This window comes from Scyliorhinus torazame, chromosome 7, assembly GCF_047496885.1.
Source record: "Scyliorhinus torazame isolate Kashiwa2021f chromosome 7, sScyTor2.1, whole genome shotgun sequence".
Classification (NCBI taxonomy): Eukaryota; Metazoa; Chordata; class Chondrichthyes; order Carcharhiniformes; family Scyliorhinidae; genus Scyliorhinus; species Scyliorhinus torazame.
This window is the reverse complement of record NC_092713.1, coordinates 165,063,735-165,080,077: the sequence shown is the minus strand read 5'-3', so window position 1 is coordinate 165,080,077 and position 16,343 is coordinate 165,063,735. Positions and strand designations below refer to the sequence as shown.

The window sequence follows — 16,343 nt, the reverse complement described above, 5'->3', positions numbered from 1 at the left end:
ATAACACATAAACAAAACACACATTCCCACGCACACAGAACACACACACAGACACACGCAAACCCAGACTGACACACAGCACACACACACACAAACACCCACAACACACACCCAGACACACACACACATAACACATGCACAAAACACACACACCCACCCACAGACACAACACACACACAGACACACACACATACGCACATAACATATGCATAAACCCCCCCCCACATACACACCCACACACACACATAATATACGCACAAAACATACACACAACATACACACACTCAGACACACACAACACACAACCCAGGCACACACAGACACACACACAAACATATACACACTCAGACACACACACCCAGACAGTCAACACACACACCCAGACAGACAGACACACGCACATAACACATGCACAAAACACATGAACACAACACACACCCAGACACACACACACGCACACACACACACACACATACCATTGAACCATACAATCATAGAATTTACAGTGCAGAAGGCGGCCATTCAGCCCATCGAGTCTGCACTGGCCCTTGGTAAGAGCACCCTACCTAAGCCCATACCTCCACCCTATCCCCACACCTCAACCCTATCCCCGTAACCCCACCTTCTGGACACAAAGGGCAATTTAGCATAGCCAATCCACCTAACCTGCACATCTTTGGATTGTGGGAGGAAACCGGAGCACCTGGAGGAAACACACGCACACACGGGGAGAACGTTCAGACTCCGCTCTGACCCAAGCCGGGAATCAAACCTGGGACCCTGGAGCTGTGAAGCAACCGTGCTAACCACTATGCTACCGTGCTGCCCCAAGACACGCACACACCCATACACACACACAACACACACACCCAGACACACACACATAGTAAACACACAAAACACACCCACCCACACACATACCCATACACACACATATGCACAAACACATCTACCCAGACACAAACTCACACCCTCTCACACACACACCCAGACACACACACACCCAGACACACACATGCACAAAACACACACACCCACACACGCCCATCCATGCATTAACACGTCCACCCACACACAAACGCACACACATGCACACCCACACACAAACGCACACACATGCACAAACACCCACCGACACACACACACAAGCCTCCATTCACCTGGCCCTCTAATTACTAGCCCAGTGGCATTACCACTATGCCCGACCCATCCCATCTGAACTCCTTCACTCACAGTTAAGCGCCCGATTCTTCCAGATTAAGCCAACCTTGGCCGCAGACTCTCACCTCAAAAATCTCCCTCTGTGCGGTGAATATCCACGGCAGGACGTTGCCCGAGGGAAGAACAAGCTTGAGGTTCCTGGCGGTTTCGGCCTGCAGCTGGGCGTACTGCTTGCTGCCCTCCTTCAGGTAGAGATCGATGATCTTCTCAGCTAGGATGATCCTGAGGTGGTAGCCTGCCCTGTCCTTCGTGCTGAGCACAACCCTGAAGAAGTTGTTCATTTCATGCCACAGGTGCAGGTAGTTAAGTTTGGAGAGGTAATTATTTACCCTCAGGAAAGTTGCAAACGGCTCCCCCGCCAACTGATCAGCATTAAAGGCCCAGTGGAGATACTGAGACTGCTGCGGCATCTCGGAGGACCTCCAGCACGTTAGCATCGAAGGCGCCTTGATAAGAGGGGTGGAGGAGTCCGACTGCGGGAAGACATACTCATCGGGGATGTGGGCTGTATCAGCTGCCCACTTGTCTTTCGTTGCTGAAGAGCAACATGCCCATCTGGAATAGGATGAAAGGCACCCCAATGTGGAGGACCCTGGAAGACTGGAAACAGGGGGCTTTGGGGCTCGCACAGCCTTTGACTGACTCCAAGGACATTCCCGTTCTTCCTTAGCTTTCAAGATCCCTGAAAGCTGAGGCCTCTTCATGGTGCTTTTACCCTTGCAGTAGGGGAGGTTCCAGAGGAGGCGCTTACTCGCCTTGGTGAAGTAAGGCAGGGTGACGCCTTTTGTTTGTTTGATGCTCATTTTCAACCTGCCATGGGATTTTGTAATCTTCTTTTGAGAGCCCTGGACCTGGTATTCATGGAGAATCAGGGAACAGACCTTTACCCTCTTCAGGCTATACTGGCAGTGTGTGAGGAATCGAGGCAACCAGTATGTCTTCAGCTTCTCAAAGACCCGTTCATGCAGTTTTACCATAAAGTCCCTCCGGGTTCGATAAGACTCCGCCGGTTCCAACGATGGAATGTCTTCTCAATGAAGAGGAAAAGAGACATCAGTCAGGCAACAACATCACAGATCTTTCATAAAATCTTATAGAATATGAAAGGACAGGAGCACTTCTTATAGAAAAATATACCCTTGATAACAAATCTATCAATCACTTCTTTGGAAGTGTGAATGGATCCCCAACCTCAACAGCTAAGTAATTAAGGAAACACCAATATTTGTTTTTTTAAATTATTCTTTCCTCCTTTTAATTTTGGGGAATTAGGAGATTGTTGCTTTGCTGCTCAGAAAACCCTCCCACAAAACGAACAGGGCGGACAGTGGTGCCGTTATCACCAAACATTATCACCATCCCAAGTGAGTAGTAGTTTGGTGAATAGTACCACTGGACAAATAGCCCAGAGGCTGAGGCTGGGAATTTTCAGTCGTCACCACGGCGTGAATCGTCATGAGCAGGATGCAACAGAAATTTGACCGCCCTTTTCTGAAGGAAAAAAAAATTTAGGAATAAAAAGAAACTGGTGCGGACTGTGGGTAAAAATGGAATTGGTTGACTGATGACCCTGAGTTGCAGGAACCTGCCACTTTACCTGGTCTGGAATTTATGTGACTCCAGTCCCACTGCAACATAGATAACTTGTCCCCATGCTCGAAGATTGCTTTGCAAGACATTCATGTCAAACTGCTACCTATAGTGCTCAAGAACAAATATCTCAAAAGCAATTAAGGATGGGCAATAAATGCGGCCTTGCCAGCAGTGCTCACATCTCTAGAAGAAATAATAACAAAGGATTTGAACATCGCTGAAATGAGTGGCATGTTATACGTAATCTTTCCTCTTGCGCTCATCAGGACAAACACAAGAATACCAGAGCAATTTTTCTGTGCCACGCTAGGAGTATCCCGCATGGTGGGGAGCAGCCAGGTGGATAGTAAATCAATGATTTCGCTGAACCAAATTCAATGAGCAAAGAAAACGTGTAGGAGTGCAGAGTGGGTCAAAGATCTGGAGAAGGGAGTGAGGACAAGAGAATAAGGTGTTTTGGAGAATGCTTGGTTAATTGAGGAGACAGGAAGAGCCTTTAGACTGAACCCTAGGATGAGGCGAAAGTTTAGAGCTCCAAAGTCTGTATCATTGTCGGAAGACTTCGTTATTCTTGAGCTCCAAACCCTTTGTAATAAAGGCCAACATGATATTTGCCTTCCCAATTGCTTCCTCTACTTGCTTGCTAACTTTCTGTGTTCCTTGTACAAGCATCCCCACGTCTCTCTGAATATCAACATTTACAAGTTTCATACATTTTAAAATATATTCTGTTTTTCTATCCTCACAAACAAAGTGAATGGACGGGATTCGCCCCGCCGCGCCACATTTCTGCTCCGACCGGGCGCCGGGATTCTCCGTTACGCCGGCCGGTCAATGGGATTTCCCATTGTGGGGCAGCCCCATGCCGTTGGAAAACCCCTGCATGCCGTCATAACGGAAAATCACGCCGGCAGAGAATCCCGGCCAGTAACTTCACATTTCCCTACGTTATGAACCATCTGCCAATTTGTTGCCAACTCACCCATCCTGTCTTTTGCAACCTCTTTGTCCTCCACACAGCTTACCTTCTCACCTAGCTTGGTATCATCAGCAATCCTGGATACATTACTCTCTGCCTCGACACCTCAATCATTAATATTGATTGTAAACAGACGAGGCTACAGCATTGATCCATGTGGCATTCTAGTTACAGCCTGCCAATGTGAAAAGGTCCTATTTATCACTCCCTCCTGCTTCCTGTCTGACTCCATGAGCCCTTATCTTATGTGTTAACCTTTTGTGTGACACCCTATTAAAAACCTTTTGGAAATCCAATTAGACTACATTCACTGGTTCCCCTTTACCTACCCTACTCGTCACATGCTCGAACAATATTAATAAATTTGTAAAAGAGGATTTCCATTTTGTAAACTTGTTCCCATCAAAACATAGAAAATAGCAGCAGCAGGAGGCCATTCAGCCTTTGAGCCTGCTCCACCATTCACTGTGATCACAGCTGATCATTCAACTCAGTAATCTGTTCCTCTCCTTTCCCTTATATCCTTTGATCCCTTTAGCCCCAAGTGCTGTATCCTTCTTGAACACATAAAATGTATTGGCCTCAACTGCATTCTGTGGGAGAGAATTCCACAGGCCGACCACTCTCTGGGTGAAGAAATTTCTCCTCATCTCAGTCCTAAATGGTTTACCCCGAATCCTCAGACTGTGACCCCGCCATTGAGAACATCCTTCCTACATCTACCCTGTCTAGTCATGTTAGAGATTCCCCCTTATTCTTCTGAACTCCAGCAAATATAGCCCTAACCGACTCAATCTTTCCCCATACGTCAGTCCTGCCATCCCAGGAATCAGTCCGGTAAACCTTCGCTGCACTCCCTCCATAGCAAGAACATCCTTCCTCAGATAAGGGGACCAAAACTGCACACAATATTCCAGGGGTGGTCTCACCAAGGTCCTGTATAATTGCAGCAACACATCCCTGCTCCTGTACTCGAATGCATTCGCTAGGAAGGCCTACATACCATTTGCCTTCTTTACCGCCTGGTGCACCTGAATGCTTACCTTCAGTGACTTGTGTACGAGGACACCCAGATCTCATTGTACATTCCCCTAATCGTATAACAGATAATCATGGAAGGAACCTCTTTCCAACCCTTGTTTTCCCTGTTTAATCCCTGTCTTGCTGGCTGCTTTTTGCTGGCTGCTGTTGTTAAAACTACAGACCCTTGAACCACCTCCCCCCCCCCCCCACCCCCACCCCCAACCCCACCCCCGCTGCAAACTGCTATTTGGACTGGACCAGGCAGACCCCTTGATTCAGTATGCTCTGTGGCATAGTCCATTTGATGGACTTGGCTAGCAGTCAATCCCCTCTTCTTAAATTCTGGGTCATCTTCTATTCTCAATTAGGATTGGTAGAGCCTTTCAGAATCTATTCTGGAACAAAAAACCTGTCTTAAATCCTCAGGTGAAGGATTCTAATATTATCTCAGTGAGTCTGAGAGACCATCCGGTGGATATCAAAGTGACCCCCAGTTGGAGTTCTCCAAATTCTGATGAAATAAAACCATGAGAAGATCCAAACCAACCGGTGATTGAAACACTACGCATCCTTGGAAGATCGCCAACTACAAAGTCTACAACTTCAGCAGCAAAGATCCATCTCTCATCCACAGTTCAATAATTGTTATTTTGAACCTTTCCTAGCGCGCCCCCACTCCGTGTGTCTATCTTGTGTATGTCCGGGCAGAGGGTGCGATGGAGTTAGAGGAATAATTAGATTAACAGATCACTGTTCTATCTTTGCCATTTCATGTGTATTAATAACAATGTTTTAATGTACCACTTACAAATCTGGTGCGTGTAAATCATTGGAGCAGTCAAGGGTGAAAGATCACAGGAAAATACACAAATTATTGGTTAATTCACTTATGTTGGGACTCCGGAGTCTGTGGGGCTGGAACTGACCGCACACTAGCCCAGGGTGTCGTAACAATCATACAATGCTTTTCTAAGTGCATCGTTCCTTAATCATAGAGACCAGCATTTTCCCAATGACTGATGTCAGGCGATCTGACCTGGACTTTCCTGAATTCTCTCGCCCCATCCTTTCTGAAATAGTGGTGTGATATTTTCTAATTTCCAATCTGCTGGGGCCATTTCAGAATCTAAGAAATTCTGGAAAATCATCCACTATCTCCTTAGAATCCGAGGATGTAGGCCATCAGGTCCTGCGGATTAGTCTGGCATTGTGGTTTATGACGTGACATGTTGCACGCAATTAAATTGAACTTATCTTCAAGCCTGGACACACACTTTGTGATAAAAGTAGGAAGTTTATATATATATACATATATATTGTATTAGGCATCTATTGCAATCATGATATTAAAATAACTTGGGTTAACGTACCCAAATTGTCTGTCAGCTGATCAGGCTGTGATTTCACTCAAGTGAGGAGCTGGGTCTGTTTTTAGTTGTGTTTCCAGTCCTGCCCTGTGTCTGTTGTATTTAGTTTTGTTTTCAGCCCAGCCCTGTGTCTGTTGTATTTAGTTTTGTTTTCAGTCCTGCTCTGTGTCTGTTGTTTATAGTTTTGTTTTCAGCCTTGCTCTGTGTCTGTTGTATTTAGTTTTGTTTCCAGTCCAGCCCTGTGTCTGTTGTTATTAGGTTTGTTCCAGTCCTGCCCTGTGCCTGTTGTACTTAGTTTTGTTTTCAGTCCTGCCATGTGTCTGTTGTTTTTAGTTTTGTTTTCAGTCCTGCCCTGTGTCTGTTGTTTTCAGCTTTGCTTTCAGCCCTGCTCTGTATCTGTTGTTTTCAGCTTTGCTTTCAGCCCTGCCCTGTGTCTGTTGTTTTAAGTCTTGTTTCTGCCCTGCCCTGTGTCTGTTTTTAGTTTTTTTTTCTGTCCTGCCCTGTATCTGTTGTATTTAGTTTTATTTCCAGCCCTGTCCTGTGTCTGTTGTTTTAGTTTTGTTTTCAGTCCTGCCCCTGTTGTTTTAAGTCTTGTTTCTGCCCTGCCCTGTGTCTGTTGTTTTTAGTTTTGTTTTCTGTCCTGCCCTGTGTCTGTTGTATTTAGTTTTGTTTTCAGTCCTGCACTGTGCCTGTTGTTTTTAGTTTTGTTTCCAGACCTGCCCCGTGTCAGTTGTATTTAGTATTATTTTCAATCCTGCCCTGTATCTGTTGTATTTAGTTTTATTTTCAGCCCTGTCCTGTGTCTGTTGTATTTAGTTTTGTTTTCAGTCCTGCCCTGTGTCTGTTGTATTTAGTTTTGTTTTCAGCCTTGTCTGTTGTCTTTAGTTTTGTTTACCGTTCTGCCCTGTGTCTGTTGTTTTTAGTTTTGTTTTCAGTCCTGCACTGTGCCTGTTGTTTTTAGTTTTGTTTCCAGACCTGCCCCGTGTCAGTTGTATTTAGTATTATTTTCAATCCTGCCCTGAGTCTGTTGTATTTAGTTTTATTTTCAGCCCTGTCCTGTGTGTTGTATTTAGTTTTGTTTTCAGTTCTGCCCTGGGTCTGTTGTTTTTAGTTTTGTTTTGTGTCCTGCCCTGTGTCTGTTGTATTTAGTTTTATTTTCAGTCCTGTCCTGTGTCTGTTGTATTTCGTTTTGTTTTCAGTTCTGCCCTGTGTCTGTTGTTTTTAGTTGTGTTTTCAGTCCTGCCGTGTCTGTTGTATTTAGTTTTGTTTTCAGTCCTGACCTGTGTCTGTTGTTTTTAGTTTTGTTTCCAGACCTGCCCCGTGTCAGTTGTATTTAGTATTATTTTCAATCCTGCCCTGAGTCTGTTGTATTTTGTTTTATTTTCAGCCCTGTCCTGTGTCTGTTGTATTCAGTTTTGTTTTCAGTTCTGCCCTGGGTCTGCTGTTTTTAGTTTTGTTTTCAGTCTTGCCCCGTGTCTGTTGTTTTTAGTTTTGTTTTCAGCCCTGCCCTGTGTCTGTTGTATTTAGTTTTATTTTCAGCCCTGTTCTGTGTCTGTTGTTTTTCGTTTTGTTTTCAGTCCTGCCCCCTGTCTGTTCTATTTAGTTTTGTTTTCAGTCCTGCTCTGTGTCTGTTGTTTTTAGTTTTGTTTTCAACCCTGCCCTGTGTCTGTTGTTTTTAGTTTTGTTTTCTGTCCTGCCCTGTGTCTGTTGTATTTAGTTTTATTTTCAGCCCTGTCCTGTGTCTGTTGTTTTAGTTTTGTTTTCAGTCCTGCCCGGTGTCTGTTGTTTTAAGTCTTGTTTCTGCCCTGCCCTGTGTCTGTTGTTTTTAGTTTTGTTTTCAGCCCTGCCCTGTGTCTGTTGTTTTTCGTTTTGTTTTCAGTCCTGTCCCCTGTCTGTTGTATTTAGTTTTGTTTTCAGTCCTGCCCTGTGTCTGTTGTTTTTAGTTTTGTTTTCAGTCTTGCCCCGTGTCTGTTGTTTTTAGTTTTGTTTTCAGCCCTGCCCTGCGTCTGTTGTTTTTAGTTTTGTTTTCAGTCCTCTTCCGTCTGTTGTATTTAGTTGTGTTTTCAGTCCAGCCCTGTGTCTGTTGTTTTTAGTTTTGTTTCCAGTCCTGCTCTGTGTGTTGTTTTTAGTTTTGTTTTCAGCCCGGTCCTGTGTCAATTGTTTTTTGTTTTGTTTTCTGCCCTGCTCTGTGTTGTTTTAGTTTTGTATTCATCCCTGCCCTGTGTCTGTTGTTTATAGTTTTGATTTCAGCCCTGCTCTGTGACTGTTGTTTTTAGTCTTGTTTTCAGCCCAGCCCTGTGTTTGCTGTTTTTAGTTGTTTTCAGTCCTGCCCTGTGTCAGTTGTTTTTAGTTGTGTTTTCAGTCCTGCCCTGGGTCTGTTGCTTTTAGTTTTGTTTTCAGCCCTGCCCTGTGTCTGTTGTTTTTAGTTTTCTTTCCAACCCTGCTCTGTGTCTGTTGTTTTTCGTTTTGTTTTCAGCCCTGCTCTGTGTCTGTTGTTTTTCGTTTTATTTTCAACCCTGCTCTGTGTCTGTTGTTTTTCGTTTTGTTTTCAGCCCTGCTCTGTGGCTGTTGTTTTTCGTTTTGTTTTCAGTCCTGCCCCCTGTCTGTTGTATTTAGTTTTGTTTCCAGTCCTGCCCTGTGTCTGTTGTATTTAGTTTTATTTTCAGCCCAGTCCTGTGTCTGTTGTTTTTAGTTTTGTTTTCACTCCTGCCCGCTGTCTGTTGTTTTTAGTTTTGTTTTCAGTCCTGCCATGTGTCTGTTGTTTTTAGTTTTGTTTTCAGCCCTGCTCTGTGTCTGTTGTATTTAGTTTTGTTTCCAGTCCTGCTGTGTGTTGTTTTTAGTTTTGTTTTCAGCACTCCCCTGTGTCTGTTGTTTTTTGGTTTGCTTTCTGGCCTGCTCGGTGTTGTTTTAGTTTTGTTTTCATCCCTGCCCTGTGCCTGTTGTATTTAGTTTTGTTTTCAGCCCTGCTGTGTGACTGTTGTTTTTAGTCTTGTTTTCAGTCCTGCCCTCTGTCTGTTGTTATTAGTTTTGCTTCCAGTCCTGCCCTGTGTCTGTTGTTTTTAGTTGCGTTTTCAGTTTTGACCTGTGTCTTCTGTATTTAGTTTTGTTTTCAGCCCTGCCCTGTGTCTGTTGGTTATAGTTTTGTTTCCATTCCTGCTCTGTGCCTGTTGCTTTTAGTTTTGTTTTCAGCCCTGCTCTGTGTCTGTTGTTTTTAGTCTTGTTTTCAGTCCTGTCCTGTCTGTTGTTTTTAGTTTTGCTTCCAGTCCTGCCCTCTGTCTGTTGTATTTAGTTTTGATTGCATTCCTGCTCTGTGTCGGTTGTTTTTAGTCTTTTTTCCAGTCCTGCTCTCTCTGTTGCTTTTAGTTTTGTTTTCAGCCCTGCCGTGTCTGTTGTTTTTTGATTTGTTTTCTGCCCTGCTCTGTGTTGTTTTAGTTTTGTTTTCATCCCTGCCCTGTGTCTGTTGTATTTAGCTTTGTTTTCAGCCCTGCTCTGTGACTGTTGTTTTTAGTCTTGTTTTCAGTCCTGCCCTCTGTCTGTTGTTATTAGTTTTGTTTTCAGCCCCGCCCTGTGTCTGTTGTATTTAGTTTTGTTTTCAGCCCTGCTCTGTGTCTGTTGTTATAGTTCTGTTTTCAGCCCTGCTCTGTGTCTGTTGTTTTTAGTTTTGTTTTCAGCCCTGCTCTGTGTCTGTTGTTTATAGTTTTGCTTCCAGTCCTGCCCTGTGTCTGTTGTTTATAGTTCTGTTTTCAGCCCTGCCTGTGTCTTGTATTTAGTTTTGTTTTCAGCCCTGCCTGTGTCTGTTGTATTTAGTTTTGTTTCCAGACCTGCCCCGTGTCTGTTATATTTAGTTTTATTTTCAGCCCTGTCCTGTGTCTGTTTAATTTAGTTTTGTTTCCAGATCTGCCCCATGTCAGTTGTATTTAGTTTAATTTTCAGCCTGCCCTGTGTCTGTTGTTTTTCGTTGAATAATCAACCCTGCCCTGTGTCTGTTGTTTATAGGTTTTTTTTCAGCCCTGCTCTGTGTTTGTTGTTTTTAGTTTTGTTTTCAGCCCTGCTCTGTGTCTGTTGTATTTAGTTTTGTTTACAGTCCTGCTCTGTGTCTGTTGTATTTAGTTTTCTTTCTAGTCCTGCTCTGTGTCTGTTGTTTTTAGTTTTGTTTTCAGTTCTGCCCTGTGTCGGTTGTTTAAAGTTTTGTTTTCAGCCCTGCCCTGTGTCTGCTGTATTTAGTTTTGTTTTCAGCTCTGCTCTGTGTGTTGTTTTTAGTTTTGTTTTCAGCCCTGCTCTGTGTTTGTTGTTTTTAGTTTTGTTTTCAGCCCTGCTCTGTGTCTGTTGTATTTAGTTTTGTTTTCAACCCTGCCCTGTGTCTGTTGTTTTTAGTTTTGTTTTCTGTCCTGCCCTGTGTCTGTTGTATTTAGTTTTGTTTTCAGTCCTGCCCTGTGTCTGTTGTTTTTAGTTTTGTTTTCAGTCTTGCCCCGTGTCTGTTGTTTTTAGTTTTGTTTTCAGCCCTGCCCTGCGTCTGTTGTTTTTAGTTTTGTTTTCAGTCCTGTTCCGTCTGTTGTATTTAGTTGTGTTTTCAGTCCAGCCCTGTGTCTGTTGTTTTTAGTTTTGTTTCCAGTCCTGCTCTGTGTGTTGTTTTTAGTTTTGTTTTCAGCCCGGCCCTGTGTCAATTGTTTTTTGTTTTGTTTTCTGCCCTGCTCTGTGTTGTTTTAGTTTTGTATTCATCCCTGCCCTGTGTCTGTTGTTTATAGTTTTGTTTTCAGCCCTGCTCTGTGACTGTTGTTTTTAGTCTTGTTTTCAGCCCAGCCCTGTGTTTGCTGTTTTTAGTTGTTTTCAGTCCTGCCCTGTGTCAGTTGTTTTTAGTTGTGTTTTCAGTCCTGCCCTGGGTCTGTTGCTTTTAGTTTTGTTTTCAGCCCTGCCCTGTGTCTGTTGTTTTTAGTTTTCTTTCCAACCCTGCTCTGTGTCTGTTGTTTTTCGTTTTGTTTTCAGCCCTGCTCTGTGTCTGTTGTTTTTCGTTTTATTTTCAACCCTGCTCTGTGTCTGTTGTTTTTCGTTTTGTTTTCAGCCCTGCTCTGTGGCTGTTGTTTTTCGTTTTGTTTTCAGTCCTGCCCCCTGTCTGTTGTATTTAGTTTTGTTTCCAGTCCTGCCCTGTGTCTGTTGTATTTAGTTTTGTTTTCAGTCCTGTCCCCTGTCTGTTATATTTAGTTTTATTTTCAGCCCAGTCCTGTGTCTGTTGTTTTTAGTTTTGTTTTCACTCCTGCCCGCTGTCTGTTGTTTTTAGTTTTGTTTTCAGTCCTGCCATGTGTCTGTTGTTTTTAGTTTTGTTTTCAGCCCTGCTCTGTGTCAGTTGTATTTAGTTTTGTTTCCAGTCCTGCTGTGTGTTGTTTTTAGTTTTGTTTTCAGCACTCCCCTGTGTCTGTTGTTTTTTGGTTTGCTTTCTGGCCTGCTCGGTGTTGTTTTAGTTTTGTTTTCATCCCTGCCCTGTGCCTGTTGTATTTAGTTTTGTTTTCAGCCCTGCTGTGTGACTGTTGTTTTTAGTCTTGTTTTCAGTCCTGCCCTCTGTCTGTTGTTATTAGTTTTGCTTCCAGTCCTGCCCTGTGTCTGTTGTTTTTAGTTGCGTTTTCAGTTTTGACCTGTGTCTTCTGTATTTAGTTTTGTTTTCAGCCCTGCCCTGTGTCTGTTGGTTATAGTTTTGTTTCCATTCCTGCTCTGTGCCTGTTGTTTTTAGTTTTGTTTTCAGCCCTGCTCTGTGTCTGTTGTTTTTAGTCTTGTTTTCAGTCCTGTCCTGTCTGTTGTTTTTAGTTTTGCTTCCAGTCCTGCCCTCTGTCTGTTGTATTTAGTTTTGATTGCATTCCTGCTCTGTGTCGGTTGTTTTTAGTCTTGTTTCCAGTCCTGCTCTGTTGTTTTTAGTTTTGTTTTCAGCCCTGCCTTGTCTGTTGTTTTTTGATTTGTTTTCTGCCCTGCTCTGTGTTGTTTTTGTTTTGTTTTCATCCCTGCCCTGTGTCTGTTGTATTTAGCTTTGTTTTCAGCCCTGCTCTGTGACTGTTGTTTTTAGTCTTGTTTTCAGTCCTGCCCTCTGTCTGTTGTATTTAGTTTTGATTGCATTCCTGCTCTGTGTCGGTTGTTTTTAGTCTTTTTTCCAGTCCTGCTCTCTCTGTTGCTTTTAGTTTTGTTTTCAGCCCTGCCGTGTCTGTTGTTTTTTGATTTGTTTTCTGCCCTGCTCTGTGTTGTTTTAGTTGTGTTTTCATCCCTGCCCTGTGTCTGTTGTATTTAGCTTTGTTTTCAGCCCTGCTCTGTGACTGTTGTTTTTAGTCTTGTTTTCAGTCCTGCCCTCTGTCTGTTGTTATTAGTTTTGTTTTCAGCCCCGCCCTGTGTCTGTTGTATTTAGTTTTGTTTTCAGCCCTGCTCTGTGTCTGTTGTTATAGTTCTGTTTTCAGCCCTGCTCTGTGTCTGTTGTTTTTAGTTTTGTTTTCAGCCCTGCTCTGTGTCTGTTGTTTATAGTTTTGCTTCCAGTCCTGCCCTGTGTCTGTTGTTTATAGTTCTGTTTTCAGCCCTGCCTGTGTCTTGTATTTAGTTTTGTTTTCAGCCCTGCCTGTGTCTGTTGTATTTAGTTTTGTTTCCAGACCTGCCCCGTGTCTGTTATAATTAGTTTTATTTTCAGCCCTGTCCTGTGTCTGTTTAATTTAGTTTTGTTTCCAGATCTGCCCCATGTCAGTTGTATTTAGTTTAATTTTCAGCCTGCCCTGTGTCTGTTGTTTTTCGTTGAATAATCAACCCTGCCCTGTGTCTGTTGTTTATAGGTTTTTTTTCAGCCCTGCTCTGTGTTTGTTGTTTTTAGTTTTGTTTTCAGCCCTGCTCTGTGTCTGTTGTATTTAGTTTTGTTTACAGTCCTGCTCTGTGTCTGTTGTATTTAGTTTTCTTTCTAGTCCTGCTCTGTGTCTGTTGTTTTTAGTTTTGTTTTCAGTTCTGCCCTGTGTCGGTTGTTTAAAGTTTTGTTTTCAGCCCTGCCCTGTGTCTGCTGTATTTAGTTTTGTTTTCAGCTCTGCTCTGTGTGTTGTTTTTAGTTTTGTTTTCAGCCCTGCTCTGTGTTTGTTGTTTTTAGTTTTGTTTTCAGCCCCGCTCTGTGTCTGTTGTATTTAGTTTTGTTTTCAACCCTGCCCTGTGTCTGTTGTTTTTAGTTTTGTTTTCTGTCCTGCCCTGTGTCTGTTGTATTTAGTTTTGTTTTCAGTCCTGTCCCCTGTCTGTTGTATTTAGTTTTGTTTTCAGTCCTGCCCTGTGTCTGTTGTTTTTAGTTTTGTTTTCAGTCTTGCCCCGTGTCTGTTGTTTTTAGTTTTGTTTTCAGCCCTGCCCTGCGTCTGTTGTTTTTAGTTTTGTTTTCAGTCCTGTTCCGTCTGTTGTATTTAGTTGTGTTTTCAGTCCAGCCCTGTGTCTGTTGTTTTTAGTTTTGTTTCCAGTCCTGCTCTGTGTGTTGTTTTTAGTTTTGTTTTCAGCCCGGCCCTGTGTCAATTGTTTTTTGTTTTGTTTTCTGCCCTGCTCTGTGTTGTTTTAGTTTTGTATTCATCCCTGCCCTGTGTCTGTTGTTTATAGTTTTGTTTTCAGCCCTGCTCTGTGACTGTTGTTTTTAGTCTTGTTTTCAGCCCAGCCCTGTGTTTGCTGTTTTTAGTTGTTTTCAGTCCTGCCCTGTGTCAGTTGTTTTTAGTTGTGTTTTCAGTCCTGCCCTGGGTCTGTTGCTTTTAGTTTTGTTTTCAGCCCTGCCCTGTGTCTGTTGTTTTTAGTTTTCTTTCCAACCCTGCTCTGTGTCTGTTGTTTTTCGTTTTGTTTTCAGCCCTGCTCTGTGTCTGTTGTTTTTCGTTTTATTTTCAACCCTGCTCTGTGTCTGTTGTTTTTCGTTTTGTTTTCAGCCCTGCTCTGTGGCTGTTGTTTTTCGTTTTGTTTTCAGTCCTGCCCCCTGTCTGTTGTATTTAGTTTTGTTTCCAGTCCTGCCCTGTGTCTGTTGTATTTAGTTTTGATTTCAGCCCTCTCCTGTGTCTGTTGTATTTAGTTTTGTTTCCAGAACTGCTCCGTGTCAGTTGTATTTAGTTTTATTTTCAGCCCAGTCCTGTGTCTGTTGTTTTTAGTTTTGTTTTCACTCCTGCCCGCTGTCTGTTGTTTTTAGTTTTGTTTTCAGTCCTGCCATGTGTCTGTTGTTTTTAGTTTTGTTTTCAGCCCTGCTCTGTGTCTGTTGTATTTAGTTTTGTTTCCAGTCCTGCTGTGTGTTGTTTTTAGTTTTGTTTTCAGCACTCCCCTGTGTCTGTTGTTTTTTGGTTTGCTTTCTGGCCTGCTCGGTGTTGTTTTAGTTTTGTTTTCATCCCTGCCCTGTGCCTGTTGTACTTAGTTTTGTTTTCAGCCATGCTGTGTGACTGTTGTTTTTAGTCTTGTTTTCAGTCCTGCCCTCTGTCTGTTGTTATTAGTTTTGCTTCCAGTCCTGCCCTGTGTCTGTTGTTTTTAGTTGCGTTTTCAGTTTTGACCTGTGTCTTCTGTATTTAGTTTTGTTTTCAGCCCTGCCCTGTGTCTGTTGGTTATAGTTTTGTTTCCATTCCTGCTCTGTGCCTGTTGTTTTTAGTTTTGTTTTCAGCCCTGCTCTGTGTCTGTTGTTTTTAGTCTTGTTTTCAGTCCTGTCCTGTCTGTTGTTTTTAGTTTTGCTTCCAGTCCTGCCCTCTGTCTGTTGTATTTAGTTTTGATTGCATTCCTGCTCTGTGTCGGTTGTTTTTAGTCTTTTTTCCAGTCCTGCTCTCTCTGTTGCTTTTAGTTTTGTTTTCAGCCCTGCCTTGTCTGTTGTTTTATGATTTGTTTTCTGCCCTGCTCTGTGTTGTTTTAGTTTTGTTTTCATCCCTGCCCTGTGTCTGTTGTATTTAGCTTTGTTTTCAGCCCTGCTCTGTGACTGTTGTTTTTAGTCTTGTTTTCAGTCCTGCCCTCTGTCTGTTGTTATTAGTTTTGTTTTCAGCCCCGCCCTGTGTCAGTTGTATTTAGTTTTGTTTTCAGCCCTGCTCTGTGTCTGTTGTTATAGTTCTGTTTTCAGCCCTGCTCTGTGTCTGTTGTTTTTAGTTTTGTTTTCAGCCCTGCTCTGTGTCTGTTGTTTATAGTTTTGCTTCCAGTCCTGCCCTGTGTCTGTTGTTTATAGTTCTGTTTTCAGCCCTGCCTGTGTCTTGTATTTAGTTTTGTTTTCAGCCCTGCCTGTGTCTGTTGTATTTAGTTTTGTTTCCAGACCTGCCCCGTGTCTGTTATATTTAGTTTTATTTTCAGCCCTGTCCTGTGTCTGTTTAATTTAGTTTTGTTTCCAGATCTGCCCCATGTCAGTTGTATTTAGTTTAATTTTCAGCCTGCCCTGTGTCTGTTGTTTTTCGTTGAATAATCAACCCTGCCCTGTGTCTGTTGTTTATAGGTTTTTTTTCAGCCCTGCTCTGTGTTTGTTGTTTTTAGTTTTGTTTTCAGCCCTGCTCTGTGTCTGTTGCATTTAGTTTTGTTTACAGTCCTGCTCTGTGTCTGTTGTATTTAGTTTTCTTTCTAGTCCTGCTCTGTGTCTGTTGTTTTTAGTTTTGTTTTCAGTTCTGCCCTGTGTCGGTTGTTTAAAGTTTTGTTTTCAGCCCTGCCCTGTGTCTGCTGTATTTAGTTTTGTTTACAGTCCTGCTCTGTGTCTGTTGTATTTAGTTTTCTTTCTAGTCCTGCTCTGTGTCTGTTGTTTTTAGTTTTGTTTTCAGTTCTGCCCTGTGTCGGTTGTTTAAAGTTTTGTTTTCAGCCCTGCCCTGTGTCTGCTGTATTTAGTTTTGTTTTCAGCTCTGCTCTGTGTGTTGTTTTTAGTTTTGTTTTCAGCCCTGCTCTGTGTTTGTTGTTTTTAGTTTTGTTTTCAGCCCTGCTCTGTGTCTGTTGTATTTAGTTTTGTTTCCAGTCCTGCTCTGTGTCCGTTGTTTCAAGTTTTGTTTTCAACCCTGCCCTGTGTCTGTTGTTTTTAGTTTTGTTTTCACTCCTGCCCGCTGTCTGTTGTTTTTAGTTTTGTTTTCAGTCCTGCCCTGTGTCTGTTGTTTTTAGTTTTGTTTCCAGTCCTGCTCTGTGTCTGTTGTTTTTAGTTTTGTTTTCAGTCCTGCCCTGTACCTGTTTTTTTTAGTTTTGTTTACAGCCCTGCCCTGTCT

The 16,343-nt window shown here is 42.8% G+C and overlaps 1 protein-coding gene across 2 annotated transcripts in view; it reads right to left on the bottom strand.

The window, feature by feature from the left end:
* Window positions 1-16,343, bottom strand: part of LOC140426674 (regulator of G-protein signaling protein-like) — a 186,779-nt gene that overhangs the window by 35,417 nt on the left and 135,019 nt on the right. For both annotated transcript variants that reach the window (XM_072511757.1, XM_072511758.1), the window contains one exon: window positions 1,287-2,248. In XM_072511757.1, the coding sequence (XP_072367858.1) occupies window positions 1,287-2,248 (962 nt within the window). The remainder of the gene's footprint in view (window positions 1-1,286; window positions 2,249-16,343) is intronic.